The sequence below is a fragment of the Pomacea canaliculata genome, linkage group LG12 (assembly GCF_003073045.1).
Source record: "Pomacea canaliculata isolate SZHN2017 linkage group LG12, ASM307304v1, whole genome shotgun sequence".
NCBI classification, from domain to species: Eukaryota; Metazoa; Mollusca; class Gastropoda; order Architaenioglossa; family Ampullariidae; genus Pomacea; species Pomacea canaliculata.
This window is the reverse complement of record NC_037601.1, coordinates 20,916,044-20,939,666: the sequence shown is the minus strand read 5'-3', so window position 1 is coordinate 20,939,666 and position 23,623 is coordinate 20,916,044. Positions and strand designations below refer to the sequence as shown.

At 47.0% G+C, this 23,623-nt stretch overlaps 1 protein-coding gene across 1 annotated transcript in view; it reads left to right on the top strand.

The window, feature by feature from the left end:
* Positions 1–219: 219 nt before the first annotated feature.
* LOC112577282 (uncharacterized protein C20orf85-like) overlaps positions 220–23,623 on the top strand; it is a 38,910-nt gene continuing 15,506 nt past the window's right edge. The window contains exon 1 of the mRNA XM_025260334.1: positions 220–1,308. Coding sequence (XP_025116119.1) covers positions 1,244–1,308 — 65 coding nt within the window. The 5' untranslated portion in view covers positions 220–1,243. The remainder of the gene's footprint in view (positions 1,309–23,623) is intronic.

Here is a 23,623-nt window from a genome sequence, read left to right as displayed (position 1 = left end):
CGGAGGGCGAAGACAATCCAGAGGTGGAGGCAGATGAAGATTTAAACAAATCAGATAGAGATGGAACCAGAGCCATGAGAGACGAATAACAAGTGGAGCGATCAGGAGAAGAAGGGGCCGGGGAGGGAATCTCAGAACATGTGTGTGTATGTGTGCGTGTTTGTATGTGTGCGTGTTTGTGTGTGTGCGTGTTTGTGTGAGTGTGAGTGTGTGTGTGTGAGAGAGAGTGTGTGTGTGTTATTTCTGTGATATAACAAGTGAGGGAATGTGTTACCTGTGTGCTTACATATACATAAGTTGCCTACATGGGATTACAAAAGCCGTTTAATGTTTTCAAATATCTTTCTATTCGTTCTTTTCTTTCCTTTCATTTTTCTCTTTCTGATTGTAATTAGTGTCTGATACCCTGGTACACTGACGCACGGCAGGTCACAGGGGTCACAACTGGCACAGGTGTTCACATTCTCATGCACCCGACTGCAACACCTGAGAAACCTGTCTGCCATGCTGAACATGACTGGAATGAACAGAAGAAGAAACATCAATGTCCAAGCCAGACTCAGCCACAACCACAACCTCATCTGTTCCTTGCCTCCTTCTAATCTTTTCATCCAGTCGTCAGCAATCTCACTGCCTGGGTCATTCATTAACCTGTATCGACACTCTGTCAAGCAACTCAAACACGAGTCCTTCTGTTGGTGAACAGAGCTACACAACCGTCCTTCCTCCATTCTGTGAATGTCAATCTACACTCCCCTTCCTCCACCCGGCACCCCACCGACCCTTCTCTCAAGACTCCAGGCAGCGGATTGGCGTCCCCCTGTAAAGTACAGAAGGTAAGTATTTGCTCCCTTCACTAACCCCCGAGCTCTGGTCTCCACAGGTGGAAGTCAAGCTGGCGACACCTGCACACAGGTGAGCTGATCGACTACACGAAGTTTGTCTAGCGGGGACAATCAGCTTCTGCTCACCTGTTCATTGTTGTTTACCACGCACCTAGCAGGGACAATCAGCTTCTGCTCACCTGTTCATTGTTGTTTACCACGCACAGTCATTGACACCTGGCGGCGGCGTCTGTCGTCGTCATGGCTGCACGCGCCACCGCTGCTCGGCACCGCGACTAGGAGGTTCAGTGCTGGGTCAAAGACATTCACCTCGCCAGTGAGGAGTTGAGGATACGATCGTGGAATGGTATTCCCGTAAAAAAAAAGTCTTTTAAAGAAAAAGAAAATAAAACACAGGAATGGCGGCGTCGGTACCGAGCAAGTCGGTGGCTGGATGTAACTTTGTGGCGAAGGATAAAATTTGGTGAGTACATGTTTGTTGGGTAGTCGCCATCTACCCTCATTTCTGTTACCCACTTCGTCTGTTGAACCTTGAACGAAATTTAAACAGGTTTACATGTCTGAGATTTGCAGGATGGGACTTGCTGCTGACACTTTGCTTAAACGATCTCGATTTCATGTTGACATTGGAGCTGAGCCTTCAGATGTTGTAATCACACCTCTCGCCTTCCGCCATTGATTGTAGAGTTTTATTCCTTCTTTCTCTCTCTCCCCGTCTCGTGAGTGTGTGCGCGCGAATATGTATGTTTTCTTCCCCTTCTCTGTAGTGGGTGGTTGAGTGACACAGGACTCAGTGGTTCTAACCCCCCGGCGACAGAAAGAGCTGGTGATATTCATGCCTACTTAAGCAAAGCACTGTGTAAACACGGAGAGAGGGGCTTCCCTAGGCTCCATCACACTGCAACCGTTTTTCTCCAATTTGCAGACAATTCTTTGTCCGTTGTGTGGATTGTTTGATTATCCATTCAGCCCTCGAGACGGAGAGCTCATTACCATGTCTGGAATCCTGGCTAAACCTCTCCTGAGAACGGAAATTAATTCTTGTCAAAATTCCAGAAGTTCAAGAGCCGCACTAACGGGTGGGTGTGGCCTTGGGGGGGGGACGGTCTGCTCCCCTCACCACCTCAAGTCCTGTCCACAAACCTTGTTCCTCATCGGGGCTTTGAAAGAAAAAAGGTGTAGGCACTGATGTCTGAGAGAATGGGACACCGAGCTGGTGATGGTTCTGTTGAGTGAACTGTCATCAGAGTGAAACAAAGGGTGAAATACTTGGTCACGTGATCTTAGAGTGTTGCACATTCTATACTGCTGCTGCTGATTATTATCATTATTATTATTAATTATTATTATTATTATTGCAAGGACGGGAGTTTTACATTTTGTATTTTGAGTTTTCGCGAAGAAAAATCCAGGTTCATGGCTTTGTCTGTTTTTCATCGTAAAATGTGGCAAACTGTGACCATTCCTCAAACAAAATGTTTGCTGTTTCATAGCTTTTTTAATTTTCTGTCAGTCTCCTTGTCTATGACTATAGCTTGTGCATTTAACCGATCCATTGGTAGTGTTCGTAGGCCAGACTCAAACTCTGTTGCGATGAACAGAAAGAGAAAAATGGAAAAAAAAGAAACCGGAGAAAAATGATATATCAGAAAAAAGGGTGGATAACACAGACATTACAGTGTGGAGCCTTTTCATCGCATGGTGCACTTATCATCCAATCGTTGCCGCTGTATTGCTTCTCATACATTTTTCAAAAGCGAAGTTCAAACGCATCACAAGCCGAGGGCCGCGGGTCGGTGCCCGCCATTCGCTGCCTGCACTTCGACCTGCGCAAAGCTTTTGACACAAGCACGTTCCCCACGCGGCCGTCAAAATCCGATCAGTCTGTCCTCGCAAATTCGCTTTTCATCGAAAGAGGCATGTCAGGATGAGTAGGTGCTGATGTCCGCGGCATTCAGCGATGAGGGAGAGAGAGAGGGAATAAAAAAAAGGTGTTCTCTGTGTGGGATTGGCTCTCGCCAAAGCGATTTTACAGCTTTGCCAGTGCACGTGAACGTTCCCTCGCCCATCCCACGTGATGGAACAGGAACCACTGTACGCCTTTCATTAGCCAGTCGGAAGTGGGAGGAGGTGGTGGGGAGGGTGGTTGGTGGGACGAGTGGGGTGGAACGCAGAAGATGTCACAGTTGTAAGAGCCACACCGGGCTCTTCCTGTAATCAAGCGGCACCCTGCATTTCCCGTATTTCTTGTTCTCTCAGACTGCATTTCCATCTCTGCTTGATCGTCAGCCTGTATTTTTCACATTCTAGTTGTTCGTCAGAAAGATTTCCTATTCAATTTATTTCCCAGCCTGCATTTTCTGTTATGAGCATTTGTCTGTACCTTACAATCCGTCGGCAAGCGTTTCTCATTCCATTGGCTTTTATCAATCTGTATTTCTCACTGCTCCATCAACCTGTATTTTCCTGTCCACTTGTTGTATCAGCCTGTGTTGCCCATTCCAGTCCTGTTCACGGATGCGATGATTCGCTTCAGTGGACAGAGAGGTGAGTGTGCGGGAGGTCGGGTGAGCAGTTGTCAGGCCGGTTATTGTTGCTGGACACAGAATGATGGTGATGCTGCCCTTAGTCCTTGGCTGCACCCAGTTGAATGTCTGCATAACAAGTACACGAGCTAGTACCCAGGTGCTCAAATCAGCAGCAAGTGAATGTTGGCTTCAAGATTCCGACCAAACATTTATACTAGTACCTCAGCTGATCCTCTCGCGTTCTTATTTCAATGGCAGGTGAATCGAATATTTACTGGCATAGAGGAAACTTCGCTTTCGAGATACCAGACAATAAAACATCAAATTATTGCTTGAAGCACTTAAAGAGGGTACCTACCCTAGTGACCATGGCTAGCATCACAAACTTCCCCTATACCAGACTGGATGGCAGACCCTCTCCATCGGGGCTGGAAGTTGTCCATCCACAGGACCTACCAAGCCAAGGTTTTGTGACGGGACTCAAACTCAACCAAAGTGTTCCACAGTTGAAAACTTAATTTTATAATTAGTCAAACTGTAACAACACCGATCTGATAGACAAGTGTTACTAGTTATTACAAGGCAAAGGCAGTGATGTTGTGCAGCCGGTGCAGATGAATGTACGTCTGTGGATTTAAAACCGTTGATAATGATAGATACATTGTACTTGATATTGATCACTGATAATGTTGAATGGTTATCACCATAAAAGGCGCCAGTCCTAACAGTTGCAGCAGCAAGCTGATGTACAGTCGGTGGGACACAGACACCACCACCCCCCCCTACACACTGTCAATGAAATGGCGAAGAGGCTCTCACCAGTTAACGACAGGCAGACATTAGGAAACCCGTTCGCGAGGGAGAAAGACCATCAAAGAGCGGGTTTAAAGGCCAATTGAAGAAAAAAAGCGTATTCAGAATTTTTAAATTATTTTTGCGAAGTGAAGGGGGGCGCGGGTTGTGGTGGGGAAGCGAAGGGAATATGGAAAAAAAGAGGTGGGTAGGGAGGGAGTCAGTTGTGCAAAATGTGGGATGCATGCTGTTCCGACAGCTTCAGATCTGTGGTAATGCCTCCCCCAGGACGCCATGATGCGTCAACGTTCGCGAACAGCGGAGACAGGCTGCAGTGCGCATGCTCGCGCCTGTGCCACGTGACCGCCTTCACGCGTGATGTAACTACGGTCGTGCACGTGCACGCAGCCAGCAACCGATTTTTCGCTCCTCTCTCTCTCCCCTCACCCCAACCCCTAAAAAACTCCCAAAGAAAATAACAAGCAAGTAATGAAAAAAGAAATAGCAAGGAGCCCTTCTCCTCCCCTCGCGCCAGGCCGCCTCGACACGCGACGCTATTGAGATCGAAACTCGGCGTGGCACCGCTCCCCGCCCCTGCAGCTCACTATCAGCTTTTTTCCTCAAAGACGATGCTATTCTGGGACAAACCACGAAAGGGAGGTTTTTGTGAGCTCGCTGACCAAAGTGATATTAATCTGTCTTCGTAATTGCCTGGTCGGAGCTGGACGGCTTTCTCTGTAATCGCTCGTAAAATAGCCGCTGCATTGCCGAGCGTGGGGGGAGTGGGAGGAGAGAGAGAGAAGGGGGGAACTGAAACGAATGGCATGTGGAATGTCGAGGCCATGGTCCTGATGCTGATTTGAAGAGGCCTTCAGCGCCAGCCTCGTCCAGGCCAATAGGTCACGTGGTCATGTAGTCCTTGTGTACTCTCTGTCCTGTGTGTGTGCGTGTGGGAACTTTATTCTATTAGTCGATAACTCCTACCTTCCTCTATCTCTCAATCTCTTTTCCTCTGTGAAAAATACAATACTGTATTACTTGACAAGCGCTGTGTAACAACCTTCATTAACAATCCTCAAGATTCCAGTGAGTCTGTGAGTCTGTGCTAAATATAAATATAAACCACGTGTCATTGGAGACGCGTGTCACTACATTTAGTTAGAATACGATTTCTTCAATGATGAAAGAAAAAGATTGATTTCTAAATTTAATTTTAAACACCCGGATGTACCCTTTAAATGAACAGTCTCTTCTAAGAAGCATGCTGCTCGCGTAAGGAAGCAGGTGGCTGTGACGGTGGTGAGGTGACCAACGGTGACAGCCGGCTATTCTAGTCAGCATCAATCCACCCGTCTCCACCCGATTAACACTTGAAAATCAGCGAAACTACCGTCAGTGTCTCGCTTGCTGTCGGCACTCGTTTGTTTTCATTTGTTAATTGAACGACGCGGCAGCGGCGCTACCTTCACACCTGTGAGAACACAAAGGGAGGTGATGTGTGTATACTATGTACACAGTGATGTCCCTTTACCTGACCGGCTGGGGTGGACTCGCTCTACCTGTTCTTTTTCTTTTGTCTGTGGTAGTGCCTGGGGTATGGCTGATATTGGAAAGGGGGCTTTACAGTTGTGTTGTTTATTTATATAAAGGTATCAAATGGCAAAGGTAGCCTCGTGACCTGGCTGTTGTGTGGGAATGAGGTGTTACAGAAACAACATGTTTTGAAGGGCTGTGTTGATCTCCTCTCCCTTGTTACCCTCCCTTCCCCCAGACGGGTACCCATTCCACAAAGAAACTGGAGAAAGTACAATGCGCAATGTGGGTATCGAACCGGCTTGTATCTCACGCCTTTAGGCTCCCACGATAAGGTCGGCATGGAAACAAGGTGGACACAGCAACAAACCCTGACCACAACTTTGTGTTTGTTTGTTTGCATGCTTCTTCCAGAGAGATTTAAGTTGCATTAATCTCCCTTTTAGGTTTCCCAGCAAGAGTTAACGCTGGGTTTTTCCTTGTTTGTTCCAACTTTGTCTGAACTCTTCTTGTCTCAGAAGTCGAGACGACATAAATAACTTTGTTGTCTATTTACTTATCTCGTAAAAAAAAAAACTTCGCTTAATATTTCACATTTAATTTCACAGTATTCCTTTTTTTGGTTTAAACAAATGTTCTTTCATGATACTTTCATGCAGTGCGGCTCTCGGGTGGGGAGGAGGGTAGACAGAGTGCGGCCGCACTCGGGAGGGAGGGCACACTGCACTGGGTGGGCGAGTGCACGCAGTTGATGGCAGAAATGAAGAGGACATCAGTCGTGCGAGGGGCCAAGCGATCAGTTCTTTGATCCTGCCGAAGGGCTGCTGATCAGCATAATCACCATCGCCATCCCCGGCCAGGGAGAGCTGGGAGGGAGAGGGGCGAGGTGGCAGTGAGTCAGGGGTGGCGGTTGTGGGTAGATTGTCGGGGGGGTGGATGGGAGGATGGGTGGCGCACATTGCGAGCTGCCGTGGAAGACTTTCAACAGACATTAGACGAGGTTCAAAGTGTAACAGCCAAACGATGCAGCGGCAGCTTCCGGTGCAATTATACAGCAGCGATGGTCCACCTCGACCCACCCGCGGATGGCAACGTGTGAAAGGAATCGTTGGGACCGCGGACAGCGCAGTCATTGCCACACCCCTGTACCTCCAGCGCACGTGCAGTCTACTCCCCCGTGTGAACTATTAGATGGAAGGGGGAGCGATGGAAGCTGGGGGGAGGAGGGGATTGTACGCTTTGTTATTGGGTTTACGCAGATCAAAGATGAATTCATCAAAGGCAGCGGAAAGGAGTGCGGTTGACCGAGCCAGCTGCATGAGGTCACAAAGGTCACAACAATTTTCGCACTCTACAGCCACCGTGGACTGATTGACTTCTGGGGGTGTACACCCTCCCCTATACAAAAACACAGAAATCCCCCTCCTCCTCCCTCTGCAACTGCTGACAATGGTTTGTCAAACGGTCTCCATCATCAATGGACACGATTTGTTCTTTGTAAAAAGTTGACTGCATCGGCCAAGTTTTAGTTCTTGACTGTTAATATTGTGCATCTGTAGGGTCTGTGCGTGTGTGTCTGTGTGTGTATGTGTGTATGTGTGTGTGTGCAGTGACTTTTGGTGCCGTCACTTGACGAGCCCTCTGAAGAGAAAGACGTGGACCACTGGGGACGACTGTCACACACAGCCCCAGCGTCTCTACGTTTGATTGGCTGCAGACCGGTGACGTGTAGGTTGTGTTTACCCGTGAAATTGACTCCAGTACTCGTGGTAGCTGAGCAAACCCGGGACAAGAGAGCTATTAAGGACGTGCAAACTCGCCGGTAATCGCCCGCGACAAGCACCTCCATCTTTGTGATGGAAGCGACTGTAATGTCATTCACCTTGTGAAGTGCATGTCCCCCTGCCCCTACCCCCCACACACCCCACCCAGCCACCCAGCCACCCACTCAGCTGTCCTCCCTAGCGACTGGCTAAGTGATGATCCCAAAATACCGTGATGTCATTTATATAGTACGTGGAGAATGTAAGCCAGGCAATTAAAATATTTATAATAAATATCTTGTTTATCTCCCCCGCACCCAGTCACCCGTAGTAATTGTAGGTCAGGAGGACTGGAGGACTGGAGGAGAGGTCTTTTAATTAGAAAGGTGTGTGTGCACGTGCGACCAAAGTGTGTGGCCACGCGCGTGCCGATGGTCAGTCTCACACGTGACCTATTGAAGACATTGAGACTCGGGTAGGACGGCGTGTCCTACAGTAGCTTGTAGTCTCCTACAGGAGCTTGTAGTCTCCTGCACTAGCCTGTAGTCTCCTACCAGCTGCATGACGATCGAACTATGGATGCACCGAAGCAGATCTGACCAGCAATGTGTCATGGTCTGCTGAATGGTCGGCTGGCTGGCTGGCGCATGCGTGTCTCCGCGTTTTCCGCATTCACAACCGCGTGTGAGATTAGTCTCAGCAAATTTGTTTCTAACAAGTTAAAAGTCCTAGAGACCACGTTCTCCGAGTCGTATTTTTAGCCAAACGAAGAAACAAAAAAAATGGAGTTCAGTATGGTCAGCTTGATATGTGTTGTACACAAGATGCGCAAACAACTCTGAAACCCTAAAATGTGTAGGAAGCGATCATCATCATCATTGGTTTTCTCGTCAAGCGCGAACATTGGTCCCCTGGTCACATGGGTGAGATATGACAGAGATATGACTCTAACCAACCCACCCCGCCCCACCCGTGTCAACCTCATCATGCAGGGGACCGTTACTCTGTTCACAGTTCACAGTTCAGTGGCTTCTAGTCTCGTCACACCTCTCGAGCCTCTCACCTGAGCTCTTCTACGAGTGTCCATCAAGGTATAACACAGAAGATTTATTAACATGCAAGTGATGTAAACTACAGACACAACAATTTGGCTCATTTAAAAAGGGTTCCAAGCACTATTCGCACTTCCAATGATACAGTGCTGTTGATTCCTGTAAACAAAATTATTTATAAATAAATTATAAATTATATATACTCTAATATACAATAGGAAGACTAGATCCGTTTTTGACCAATGGCTAGCTTTAGCCCTGTGTGCTTGTGGCAGGGTGGAGAAAGAATAATTCTCTCTCCCCTCGCTCACACTTCCTCTGGTGTCCTCCTGGTCAGTCCGGCCAGCCAGGTGCCAGTAGTCTCCATGTCTAGTCTGTCTGGCACTGACACGGTCCATCGCCCACTGACGTCATTAACACCTCGGCTGAGCAGCTGTTCACGCTCGGCTTGCTCTCACCTCTCAAGACAGTCTACCTCACCTGATACTTCTCTAAACCCAGTACACAAGCCGCTTTAATTACTTCATCAGTCTCTGAGTAGTCGACCTGTCGACAAATTGAGGTCAGACCTTAATTGTGGATGATTGTCAGTCCCACGTGACACGGATCTTTTTTCAGGTAACAGATATTCCAGTGTCGGGTCATTCTAGAGTCATGCATTCTCTCCTCATGCTTAAAAAAAATATCCCTCTTAATTAATGGATTCATTGCTCGAACCTAAAGAGCTTTTACTTAGGATCGCACTGTAGGCTGGGGTCAATCCGTACTTCCGTCACACCTTCGAGCCACCGCGGTCACTGAAGCGTATCATCGGGATGAAGACGGCTTTGTGGCCGATCTCACACAGGGACGGTGTCTCACTCAAAGATGCTTGTAAACAAGTTGTTTACAGCTGTAGGTGCAGAGTCGGCAGTGTAAACCCACCTCTGTACTAGCTTGTAGGTCTGACAGTCGTAACAACGAGCGTGCTGACCTTTGACCTGTCAGTGCCGTGGGCGCCATGTCGTGCGAATATTGCCCATCGTGTAACAGCAAGTATTGCTGATTTCGTCACTCGCTCGGTGTACCCAGCTATCACTTAACTCTGACATTTATCCAAATCGTTGGAAACACGTTTTCCATTCGTCGCAGGATGATGTCCATCTCGATTGGCTTGCAATCAGCTGAGGTCACGACCTGACCTTTACAGTCTCCCTCACGTCCACGACATGTTTCCCATCCGTTCCTTGCCTTTCATCCCACGTTAGCTGCGCGAAAATATAAAAGAGGGAAGGTTGAAGGAAGAAACAGAAGGAGTAAAAATCCCGATGCTGACATAAACTTTAAACTTTCAGACATGTCGCACATTTCATCACCGTTAGCACAGGCACCAGCCCGTCCTCATGCGATCCTGTTTAGACTTCAGACTTATTCCAAACTTAATTATTTTCTTAATTATAGTTTAGATATAATTTTGAGGGGAAGTGGCGAGGGCTTAAAAATGTTTTTGATGTTTTTACTGTTGAGTGGTCAGTCTTGACCATTTCGTGCATTGACTGCATTTCGTGTGCAGCAGAGAGAATAAATTAAGTTGACGGTTGAAATGTAAACAAAATTCAATGATTAAATGCCGTAACAGAAATCTGCTCTCAAATTTATGTCTTTCAAGAAAACGGTTGGTTTACGCCAATGTGTTGTTTTGTTTGTTGTTGTTTGGTGGTTGGTTGGTTGGTTGCTGTTTGTTGGTTGTTGTTTGGTAGTTGTTGTTGTTTCTTGTTTGTTGGTTGTTTGTTGTTGGTTGTTTGGTGGTTGGTTGGTGTTTGGTTGATTGTCGTTTTGTTGTTGTTGTTTGTTGATGTTTGTTGTTGCTATTGCTTATATGCTAGAATTGTACAGATAACGAATAGCTTACAAAAGTAACAACAAGGAAAACCGCTAACAAAAAAAAAAAAAAGAACTGTGGTGGAGGTTGGGTACGTCACAGTCAGCCTTGTAACGTCGATGTGACGTGCCCTCGGAGTGCTACAAACCACAGTCGGACAGTGACGTGACAGGTCGCTGCTGACGGTGCCTCACATCAAGGAAGAAGATCCCACAGGTTGATGGTGAAGGAGCAAACATTCGTTCACCTAAACTGTTTTCCCTGATTCAGGAATATAAGCAGGAAGGTACGGTCGTGACTCACAAAGTGTTTTCGTCGAAGAGTTGAACAGACACGCCCACACACCCGATCTCATACTCGCTCGCTCACGCGCACGCACATAAACACATCGCTCTCTCATAAGCACTCCATCAGACATTTCTGTAGACAAAAACGCATTGTTTGCTTAACCCGGTTGTTCCTATTTCAGGCTTAATTTGATGGTCACCGGAAGTGAGACTTACTGCCGTACGTGAGAGGCGAAGAACGATAACAGCCGGCGGGTCAGGGCGCTCTGACCTCCCACGCGCGCTGCTTATATTAACCTCCCCCCGACATCCTCCCCACCCCCGGTACCCACTCCTCCATGGCCTGACTGCCGGGCGACACTCGGGGCTGTGGCAGGCAGTGTCAGCTCCCTCCCCGGCTCCCTCCCCAGCCTCCTCCCTCACACGATGCAAGGATCCTGGAGGTCAGCTTCTGTCTGTCCTGTAGTCTTCAGGATCTTCACGCTCAGGCGGAGAGAAGTTTCTGGCACAGAGTAAACAGGTGTTTACACGTGATAAACAGACTTTTTTCTCTTGGCGCAATGTTTCTTCTGGTCGCGTTTCAGTCACGGTGCGCATGTAGACATGTCACGAGGCGAAGTGTGTTGCTGGTGAGGGAGGAAAGCTCACAGCCAGACGACGGTCACTTGGCCATCCACCTGCCTGGTGCTTAATTAACATGTCAGTCTGTGACCAATATTTCTGGAGAGAATTCTGTTTCTCCTCTCATTATTTCCATCGTTGTATCTGTTCTCCCAACATCCCGCGTCCATCTATATATATTCATGCTTCTTGTGTCTTCTCTCAATTTTTCTGTGTCCGTTGATTGCGCAATCATCTGTCCTTTCCTTTCTTTTCTTTCTTTCGTCTTTCCTTTTATTTCTAATTTTAGCCACCACGTATCCACGAACTCGAGCATGTGACATAAAGCAAGGGTTGAGCAGGAGTACACAGACACCTGTACCTGTACTTGGCAGGGTGTGAGATGAAAGGAGGAGAGAGAGAAAGGAGAAAGAGAAGAAAGAAATAATCGCGATGTGACCTGAGTGCACTCATACATCCTACATAGCGGGTCGTCATGTGCACCTCCCGGCCGCCGTATTCATGTCGTAAACATAATTTACGGCCTGCCAGCAACACGACAGCCCGGTATCTCGCCTCGCCAGCCTCGAGATGATGACTGGTTCACCGTGCCAAGTGCAGATAGTCGGTAATCAGCGGAACACGGCGACACGCGAGCGCCAGTGATGGAGGAGGAGGAAGAGGACGCCGACAATAAGCAGTTCGCCATCTGCCGGCTTATCGACTCTCTCGTCAGTGGGCGGGGCCTCTCCAGAGCTGACGACGATTAGCTCGACGAGGTTCTTTTGGACGAGAAGAGGAGCAACTGTCAGTGAGCGAGTGTGGAGCGCTCGGCGGTGTGTGAATTAAAATCGTGTTTGTAATCACACGGAAATTATGAAACGAGCAAAATATTTAGGTAGAAGTTTACAAAATAAAACAAACAAACAAAAGCAATCGACAGGATTCTTGTTTATCTTTCGTTTGCACTACAAGCTGCTAACATCCACAATGTCTATTTTTATCATTTCCCTGAAATTGATGAAACCTGTGAACTCTGTTAAACCGTGTTTTAATCGTGGTATCTTTCCTGAACCAGTCTACTTAATTAACCGAGCACAAGTAGATAAGCAATCAATATCCATCTGTCCAAACCTGTAACTCCCTGAATAAGCTGATAAAAAGCAATCATCCAGGCCTTAAAACAAACACAAATAAGTAAACACCGATCACCACTTTCAACAGAATATGAAGAATAAAACATTGTTTGCACAACTGACCCTACTCAGGTGAGAGCGGTGTCCACCTACGTTGTCTCACCTTCATTAACCCTCTATGGAGTCAGGTACCCATCCCCACAACTAGGAAGCTTGCTGCGCTACACGGGTATCGAACCAGTTGGGTTTGGACGCATTTCGCTTCCCCACTTACGAGACACACGCATGCAGAGAGGAGGAGCTTCATCACCCTAATTATCTTAGAGAAAATGTGAATAAACAATGCTAGTAAACACACGACTGTCGAGTAATAACAAACACGACAATCTCATTCGACCGAGACATCGAATCTGAATAACTGTCTGTTTGTCTGTCCGTCCGTCCATGCTCACTATTGACTATTTTCTGTTTCACCATCTGTGTGTGTGTGTGGTTCATTGTTTGTGTCCGGTATTGTTTATGGCTACAAATTCCAGGTATGTTAATGATGCTCTATAAAACATTACAACTTAATCATTTAAAAGATCACCTGGTGTTTACTGCTCGCTTTATACCTCCAGTCGCCATCTCTCGAGGGTAAAACACGGGTCACAACGGCTCTCCTGCTTGCAATGCTTGTTTTTATTTTCTGGGTTTAAGATGAACACAGTTTCCGAGAACTCTACAAATTCTGCACATACTTCAGTGAACAAAGCAGCAAAATATTTGTTGAGCAGATGAAAGGTGAGCACTTTAACCGACAAGCAAAACTCGCGACATCGTCGTCAACCTCTCGTTAGATAATGAAGATGAATAGTCCGTTAGTCAGTCTGTACCTTTGTAGGAGTGCGACACACCCTTTGCCTTATATGCACTCGGCTTTGTGGGAGCATAATCATGAACAGAAGCTTAGCAAACCCTTGTTTTTTCCCGAATAAAACTAATTTTTTTGTGAGTAGGATGCACTCTAAGGTGTTTGTGAGCTGTAACCAGCACGCGGGGGCATGTTCAAAGGCAACTTTACAATCCTTTCTGTTTTCTGAGGGTTTAAATCACAAAGATACTTGCAGAAGATGTAGTGGAGGAGGCAGCAGAGTATTGACAGGAGGACGATGGCGAGAACAAAGAGGACAACCTGTCCTTTCATTCTTCCTCGGTGCCAGGAATGGAGGCGCGTGCTACTCTCCCAGATATGTTTTGAAAAACTTTATTTAAAGCATCTTGTGCTTATTTTAATTTAATAAATGCACTGTAAGAATTGTCTTCCTCTTTTTCTCTTTCTTCGTCTGCTTATTCTTTTTTGCTCGGTGAATGGATATGTAATGAGGGAAGGACGGGAGAAGACAGGGCGACAGTGCGTGACTACTATGAACAGATCGACTTACAGGTGAGTACGTGCTTGCATAAGAGTTTAGCACCCTAGTGATTGGATAAAATGTTGACAACAGTTTCTTTGTAGTCTTCAGACAGCAATGGATGGGTAGACGAAACCAAAGACCGTTTGCCCGTTGGTCGCCGCCAGACCGTTGGTGTCACACGTTGGTGTGAAGTTGAAATCCAAGTGCTGTCAGTATTGTCGTCTGCTTGCCGATGAGACATTGCTACTTCAGGTACTTTAAACCGGGTATTTGCAACCAGATGTGAATGGTTCGGTGTTTACAGAGAAAGACGAATTGTTCGATAATTGAGAGGAGTATGGATGGCTTGGTGTTTGAAAGTGGTTGAGATGGTGTTTGGGAGGAAGTCTCCAGTCCGCAACATCAGCTCCGTGCTGACGACTTGCAGTAGGGCTGTCACGTGACACGTGTATCACGGTCGTCAAGCATTCACAGAGCGTTCACACACACATTGATGTCCTTCATAACAAACACCTGTTATTAAAATAAAGAGTAAAGGTATTACCTGCTGTAATGTCTGAGATGTCAGAGAAGAAGATGCTTGTGTGTCCGTGCGTTCGTCACCACGTCCGGTTGCCGCGGTAGCTCTGTGGGAAGACTCCCCCTGACAGACGAGACAGGTCAGGATATATAAATAAATAAAAAAACTACGGTCTCCGTCGCAGACATGTCATAGCAACAATGACAGGTAGACAGTGACCTCGACATTCAAATGAAGAAAATATAAGTAAAGAGAGTTTTTGTGCTACACAGTGCGAGAGAGCGAGAGAGAGAGAGAAAAAAAATTTCAACATGCTCAGAGAGGACAGAAGCAAAGATGGGTCAGCATACGGGTTATTTGGGGCCAACTGTGTGAGTATAACTGTGGGTCAAAATCAACGACAACAATATGTAAAATTGAAAGAACCAGTCAGAAAAAGTGTCACACCGGGAGGACTAGCAAGGGGTCCACATCTTCACAACATAGAGGAACTGCATGATACAGACTTATGGTATGTCGTCTGGTCGTCTCACAATACATCAGCTACCCACACGACGCACTTTGCACTGAACAATTATATTTCTGACTTTTATCTTCGTGGCCTAAACAGGTGTTATGGTGCTTCTCGAAAGTTACCTGTAGTTCGAAAAATGTGATGAACATCGACCCCGAAGCTTTTTTTCATCGTCTGCTTTGTCTGCTACCTGGACGTCTTCATCTGGCGTCTGGACCTCCACACTCCTCAGGTTCTAACATGTATGGCTTAATACTTCAAGACTATGCGAAAAGTTAACATTATTTTCACCCGATGGATCAAAATAAATAAAATCTTCCACGAAATGTGATACACCATCCGACCCAGTGCTGCCATGTGCAGCGTGGATGGCTGCAGACAGGAAGGAACACGCTCTTCACGCTCGAGAGAAAGTTTGCGAGACTTGTTGATTCCACGTGCAACTTCCTAACTTTGAACTTAGTAGATAAACAGTTGTGTTTTAGAAGCTGAACATTTACAGGATGTATTTATATTGTAACTAACAAAATCTGTGTAAAGCTCGGAAAACTCGAGGTCTTTAAATGTCGGAGTCTGCATGAATACAGTTATTTTGAATATTGCTTGATTCCGAAATACATTTTTGGCAATTCCCTGAAGAGACATTGCATTGTGATGCATAAATTTAATTTTCCCTTTGATCACCCAATGTACAGAAAAGGTTTTGTTGAGCAAATGTCATACGATGCGGAACTCTGCGCGAATTCACGAGACTGTAACCAGACTCACCCATGATGGCCCCAGCGCCGTGTTTAAGTCAATGTAAACAGTGGTTGTCTTCGGTAATGTGGCGGAACCAGACAGGAATAAAAGGTCTGCCATAGCATATGGTTTCTGTTTTATGAAACTCAAGTCAGGAACCAATTCCACATTGTCTGCAGTCAGTAGAGACAGTTCTACTTCCCTCACTCCATCCCACCCTTCCCTTCATACGCCGCTCCTTCTCCTCTTCTCCTCCTCCTCCACCTCGGAAATAGGTGAAATGCTTTGAGTTCGGGTCTACCAAGGGAATCAGTTTCGAATATTTCGAGTTAGCGCGGAAGGCAGTTAATGGCGCCACCTACTGCGGTGGAAACTGATGCTAAACCTTTTAGCATGGACCGACAACTTTCTCCACCCGGTCCCTGGTGCCACACGGATGGCAGAGGCTTGGGGTGTACACAGTTTATGTTGTCATTCTGTTGGGCATCCTGCTCACCCCTAACCACTCACCCACCCTCCTGGTGCTGCAACGGTCGGGAAGATGGCGCTGCCTCCCTTGACGGGTCACGTTTTAACGGTCACCGTTTCCTCCGCAGACTCCGTTGCCCGTCGTCGTCCGGTTGGCCGCCAAAAAGCTTTTAGAAGAACTGTGCTCGGCAACATCCATCAAGCCTTGCAGACTTTCAAGCAACTTCTTTCACTATCATCAGTCTTTTGTCGTTGTTGTTATTTTAGAATCTTGTGGCTTGGTCTGCGGGTCGACTTCAGTGTCACATGACTTGGCAACAAGGTTGGTTTGTGTCGTGACACCAAACATCTCCACTGGACTGTGTGGAGTTGAGTGAGACAAGACTGGAGAGACTCAGCCCTCCCTGTGTAAGTCCTCGTCCTCGTCCTCACCACATCCTTTAAATCGCCGTTGACGACCGTTAACTTTTACTCGACTTTACAATCCACAATCACCAAGATGTGGTCTGTGTAAAGGGATTTATTTGTTTGTGTCCTGTGTCAGTCCTGGTCTTTCCTATTCAGGTCCGTGGTGACGGAGGGTCTGTCCAGATAACACCAAACCTCTGATCTTCTGCTCAAACCCTGAAATGCGATTTTCAAGCCTGAACTCTTGTCGTAAGAAAGAAAGGAGGAGCTGAAATGAGAAGTGGGAAGCAGTTTCCCAATCAAACCATTTCATCTCGCCCAGTGCTGGAGAGAGGGCTTCCCATGAAAAATATATTTCGTGGGTCTGGCGGAAGAAAATGGAAGGACGTGTGCATCCGTGCGTACCATGAAATAGATTGGCTTTAAAAAAGGAGAAGAGAAAATAAAGGAAAAATATGCCGAAAAAAACTGTTAATAGCGAGGTGTATAAAAGTGTTCACGATTCGTGCATCCTGACGACTCGGTTCTTACAGGGCTAAACAATGCGAAACTACTGAGCACCGATCACAGAATTCACCAGCCAATCACATTTACGGAAATATGGGAGCCTTCATCTACGAAACATTTTAATTTCTCTCACCATTTAAGAACTCAGAACCTTTTTAACACCTTTTTTAGGGTGACGGGTGGGATGACAGGGCTACACTGCACCCGTACAATGCCTTGGATGTAGCAGCTTGCAACATTTCTCAGACATTAGCGGTTTGTGAAGATTAGAGACCTGGTGGCTGTAATGACTCGCAGGTGTGTAGTCAGTGCGTGTGTGTGTGTGTGTGAGAGAGAGAGAGAGTGTGTGTGCGGAGGGTGTTGGGGTGGGTAAATACGAGGCTCTGGAGTCAATGTGACGAACTGAGGCCTAGTTTCCGTTTCACAAGGACTGTTTTCACCACAAAGGTCGGAAAAGCTATAATTACAATCCCTGCACGTGCACGCCGGGTACCAGAAATGTAGGCGAACCATTAAACTCAGTTGTCACGACCAGACAGCTTCCAGACCACATGGAAAGCACGCGCACACACACGTGCGCGCACACACACGCGCACACACACAAACAACGGGAAGTGGACCAGTGACGGCGACTGTGTTCTGTGGTGAGCAAAGTGTTCCTCCCATCTCGGGACCTTCCACACCTCCCACTCTCTAGCAAGCTGCTTACTTCAGTGAAAACCACAGAAAGGAAGGAGGAGGAAACTGTATTCTCGCACACCACACTTGTCCATACTCGTCCCTCAGTTCAAACACTCACAAGACGTTTGCGTTCGCGAAAGGCGTGCTGAGCTTCTTCTCCAGTTGCCACAGCAAAGCTGGGTCTCCAGCCATTCATGCTCATTACAAAAAATTATCTAAGCAAGTGTTTGGGTTCCCTCCAAGCCTTCTACGTGTTTACTGGTTAGTTTTTCCTTCTCTCGTTTGTTTTTATCTCAAAATGGCGCCGTTGCCTAGGAAACGTGCGACGTGCAATAAGTTGTCGGCATTTTATCAACACGATGCTCCATGCTTATCGCCTGTCTGTGGTCTCAGAAAATGGAATCTCTAAAGTTTCCTTCCATCAAATTGGTCAGCTGCCGGAACTTTGAGCTTATTTTGAAATCACGAAATATTTACTTAAACACTCGTGTTCACATTGTCACTTCACCTTCACAGCAGTCATCTCCAGGTCCTGTACAAGTTTGGGACAAAATTTGGAAGCCCCTGGAACTTTACCATTTCCTGCCAAAATTTCACTTATCTTCCCCTCGGTTTAGTTTACGGTAGGAAACACAAAATGCAAAGTGAGATAAAGTCAGCAGGAAAATGAAAAAGACATGTTTAGGGGGTCGTTAATAAACAGTTTATCAGAAGTCAGGTGACATGGCAAAGGAATCGGAAGACAGGAATGGGAGTGTGGTGACAGTGGTGTCAATAGTTCTATAAACCTCCGGACACATAAACACACACAACACACAAATAGCATGAAGCATATATATATAGCTACACACCTGTCTGCTCATTGGGAATAAACAGACGACAGTTAAATAAGTTTAAATTTACACCACCACCACCCTGACAGATATCGATGTCAGACACAGTTTTCATCCTGATCGTATTTACAGGCAAATACAAATTTACACTCGACAACAAGTCCTGTGCACGTTGCCATCTGGGGATGCTCCCTCCCCTCCCAACCCCTCCATGCGATGTAGCAACCGTCAAACAAGATGGCTGCGTGCACGTGTGAAGTGTGCGTGACATCATCCTCGCCCTCATTCAGAGACAGCACCTGCCTGCAGACGCTCTTCCCATCTCAGCAACTTCCTGTCGCTGACTCTCAGCTTTTTTATTTTTATTATTATTTGCCGCCAGCAGCCACACTGTTGTAGTTGCTGCTGCTGTTGCTGCGTAGTTTCCGTGGATGTCAAACGCACAATATAACCTTAGTTGCCTCCCTTCACTCCGCTCTTCCCTATCTCGTTCCTCCCTTCTGCATCTTATCGGGACGTCTTCTAGAAAGCTCGCAGTTTCAGAAAGGATACCTCGAGATTAAATATAACCTTCGGATTTTTTGTGGGAACTTTGAAGGCTACTTAAGAGAAGAACCAAAAAAATAAAAAGACGGAATTTATTATGTCTGCTTCAGACTTCTCGACAGAAGAAGTTTGGGATCTGTGAGGGAGAGGAACAATCGCAGTAGAGAGAGAAGCCATCTGTATGGAAAGCCATTAATTTTATAACAGGCGTCAATAACTCTTCAGCTTAACTATTCTGCATCATTAAGCAGTTGAAATATTAAAACCTTATTTCTCCAACGCGCCTGTTGATGCGGTCTTTGAAGTTTTATGTCCCGAAAAGCTACATCAGCCCTGCGAAATCTTCCATCACTTTTTCTTCTTCCCCCTCCTCCAACCCAGCATTCACCCCCTCCCACCTCTTAATCTTGCGAGGGAAGCTGGAGAGAAGCCCCGGAGACTACACAACTGGCGACCTTTGACCTGCAGATGCTGGAGCGCATCCCTCGCACCCCAGCCGCCAGCCGAGCGCGTGTCCCACGACGTCACGAGCGCCACCAACAATGGCGGTCGGATGCGGTTTTCCGGGAGTCGACTCGATCCTGTTGTCGTGTCTCACATTCTTTTGCGCAGACATCAGCAGCGGTGTGGGCTCCTCCTCCCATTCCTCCCGGTGTAGCCGCCATGTTTATCTCAGGGTCCGGGTGTAGACTCCAGATGTCTTGGTCCCCCGCGGGCCCGGCTTCACCTGCCGGAGGGAGAGGGGGCTGATTGTTCTTCCCCTTCACGTCCCACTGAAGGGAGGGACTTGGGGAACCTTGGGAAGCATGACAGCAGCCATGACACTCCGCGCTAAGTGAAACCTTGTTGCCAGTCATTCCCTCGGTAAATAAAATATGAAACCGTAGTAGGGTCGGGTGTGAACCACAAGACATGGTTCATCTCATGGCGGAAGGCATCAAACAACCGGACAACGCTCGAGATTGAATAAAATACAGTCAGTAGGTTGGCTCATATGTTCACTCTCTGACAGGATTTGTTTGAGAAGTAGTCCATTCAAGTCTTGCTTTTGCTCGTGTGTGTGGTTTTTTTTTTCTCTTTTCCTTTCATGCACTCAGAAGTCGAGAGTTTAAGTCCAGCGCTCCATCGTAAACCTCGTGGCTGTTAGCTTTGTCATGATGAAACTCGGGGGACAGGGAAATCTCCACAATTAAAGTCTAGACTGGAATTATCCACACATCCCCAGCCAAAGACCACTTAAATAATTAAATTGTTGAAAGATATTTAGAGAAGTGTGTCACATGACCTTAAGTGACCAGACAGAACCAGGAGTGGACACCAGCGGAGTGTGAACATCGTCTAGAGGAGGGTTTCGGTTCTCGGTCACACCTGGCTGCAGGACGGAGAAAAAACATGGGAGGGCTTGTCACACCTGGCCGCGTGACGTAGGCGGGGGGTGGGTTAGTCGCTGCTGTGGTGGTTCTCTTGTTAGCGCTCGTTAGTTGATGATTGAGTGAAGGATGTTGGCTGCCTGTGTTCGTCCAATGGAATCCCGGGCTGTCTCTGTGTGTGTGTTAGAGAGAGAATTGAAGTAAGGGAACACACATTTCCCAGGCTTTTCTTACCACACCTTCACGGTGAGCAGTCAGCACTTCTGCAAGTCCCGACATTTGTTCATAGAAGTTCAAAGCCTGGATTTTTTCTTTTTAACAATGAATTTTTTCTCTTGAGTTTTAGCACGTTCGGCTTTCACATCACTTTCGTGCACTCTGCTTGTTTTTGTTGAGCCACCTTTCTGTACTTAACACGTGCACCTCATGAAAATAAATTGAATGAATGCAAGAATCAGATTTACTTGCACACACAGAGGGTAAAAGAAATAAATCTGATAAAAGCGTGGGTTTTGACAGTGCGACTTTTCACCGAACCCTCGCATTTTTTTTTTTTTTTTTTGTCCACATCAGAGAAAGAAAAAAATACACACACACATCCACACACATCCACATAGACATCCACATCCACATAGACATCCACATCCACATAGACATTCACAAGGCAAGTTTTTTTGTAATTCCATGTTAGGTAGGGGGCGGACTATTGTATCTTCCGTCTAGCCCGGTGCCAGCTTGACTATCCTCCCATCATCCATGGCTCTGCTCGACATCCAATCTCAACCTCCTGGATTGTATTCATCATTAGGGGCTGGCATCTGTCTGGGTGCCCTCCGCTCCCCTCCGGTACAAAGCTTGTACACAGATGTGGATGAACCGCCATTTTCTCTTCCCCACCCGACTCATGCTTTCCTCAGTCTGTCGCTCAAACCCTCCTTAGAGCCTGCATATGGCGGGTAGTTAACCCTTCATGCTATGCCTTGTTTGCCGCTCGTGTCCAGGAACACAAACCGTTATCTCTGCGACTAAACCGCCATTTGCAGGTTGCTGGAGTCGATCGCGTGGAATCCGTTCTTCTCCTACTTGGACCAATTCTGATCCTAGGATCTGCTTTGGTCTCACAGCTTTTAATAAACGATGATAACAGTAACCTCCTTCTTCTCCAGCGTCTGCAGGATTTTTTTTTTTCTATTGTTGCTTCTGTTCTGTCTTCACTGAAGGCTCCAAATCATGTGATGTTCTTTCACTGCAATCTCGTCTTGCCAGCCATCAGACGGCATTTTCTCTGCGGAACTTCATGCCATCTTCTAGCCTTGTATCACATTCACTGACCTTCTGAGTAGGATTTCTCAATCGCATCCGATTTATTATGTCTGTTTAAGATCTTCTTTCCTGTCGATTTGCCCACCTTCTAGTGGTTCAATTTCATGCGCTTCATCCGGCGCGTCTTCGTCGCAATAAAGACATTTTCTTCCTCTGGGGCCCCGGCCATGTTAGCATCCCAGGCAATGTTGACGCGGACCAGACCAGTGAGTTAGTTTGCCACTCTCCTGGTCATTTGTGATCACTGATGTTTGCTGACTGTAAGACTACCATCAAGGCTTGTCTAAGTGACTGTAGTGACACTGGGCCACTCTAAGCTAAAGATAAATTTCATGGCGTCCACCTCAACCTTTGTCCCTCTTCGCTCTCCTGCACGACAGGAGGAGGTAGGCTTGTTTCGACATCAGGTAGGGCACACATCCAAATGTAATCATGCCTGATACCAGGAGCATATTTGGTGCAGACGTGCAATGGATTAAAAATCCAGCCTACCTGTGCCTCACATTTTACACACCTGTGTTCTACCTGACGAGCATTTGTTATGTAACTATCCCGCGCACACAATTTGTTCTGCCTCCGTCAAGAACTGCGGGCTTTTCCTCTCTGAACTCCGGAAATTGTACAGAAAAACAGAAGGAAGCGCACGGAGCTGTCTTGTCCTCTTTTTCATTCGAGAGGGAGAAGACCCCTGGAGCCGAGACGGAGGACAGCCTGGCACCCCGAGGGCAGGTCAGTTGGTGATCGTGTCGGCTTGACTCAGGAACTGTTGGCTGTTTTGGTCACCGATACGTTTTTTAATTTGTACCGTTATCATAATTGCGAAAATATGTTTTTTATTTTTTTTTATCTGAAGAATACACCTGGATTCAACCTGTGCTGTGCATGTCGACATTACAGTAAGGTGACGAGGCCGCCACAGGTGTGAGACCTGTGCTTAGTGACATACCTGTGGTACTATGCTTATAATCTGTAGAAGAACACCCTGTATGCATTCTTTTTTCCGCGAATTACTGTCTTCCATTAATTCTAGCTCGGAAACAGAGTTTGCTTCTGTGCCCAGAATTTCGCGGTGAACAAATTGTACTAAAGTATATCCACCCAATGGAGAATCTCAAGGTGCACTCACGTGAACCCACGTGGTTTCTCAGCAGTTTCTCCGCAGCACGTGGCCAAAGGCTAAAGTGCAGGCGCACGTTCTGGCGTCTCGGCGCATCACTCGGTCACGGAGCAGGAGGTGAAGCTGCCCTCCAAACCTGGTGATCTTCTCACTGCACCGATCCACCCACCTCCTCGTGCGCTCACCCGGTAATGAGGGTGGTGCTGATTGCAGGACGTGCCGTCAGGGTGGTGAGTGGGGTACAGCAGTGCGATAAGGACCCACCCTCTTCCCCCGATACCTTCAAGGACTCAATGCTCACCTTTCTGTCCTCAGCATCTGGCACTTACAAAAGGTGGCGAGGGTGTTCAGCTCCGGAGTGCAGGACCCCAGCTGCTGACGTCATGGACGCCTTGCGATGTGCGTTAGGGAGGATCCCATAAAAAGCTCACCCGAGCCTGTCTTCCACATCCACCCTTATCTCCGTACTTGAAGATGGACAAACGAAGCCGAAACCTGTCGAAGGGATTCGTGTCAAAATTCAGCTTTCTCGTGAATTTATTTCTGGAGCAGGAGGTGGCCGAGCGCTGGAGAGAGTAGCGACTAGGCGGGTAGGTCCCCACAATCACATGACTACCCATGTCGGGATGGGGGACAGAGATGAGGAGCGCGAGACACAATGTCAGTCTGATGACTGTCTTCACCTTAAGATTTGTTTTCATTGAAAGGGAATAAATGGCTGGAAGTATTTATTGTAGATAGATAATAGTTTTATGAGAGCACTGGTGGGTAGACATGAATGTCGGTTGGTTGGTTGGTTGG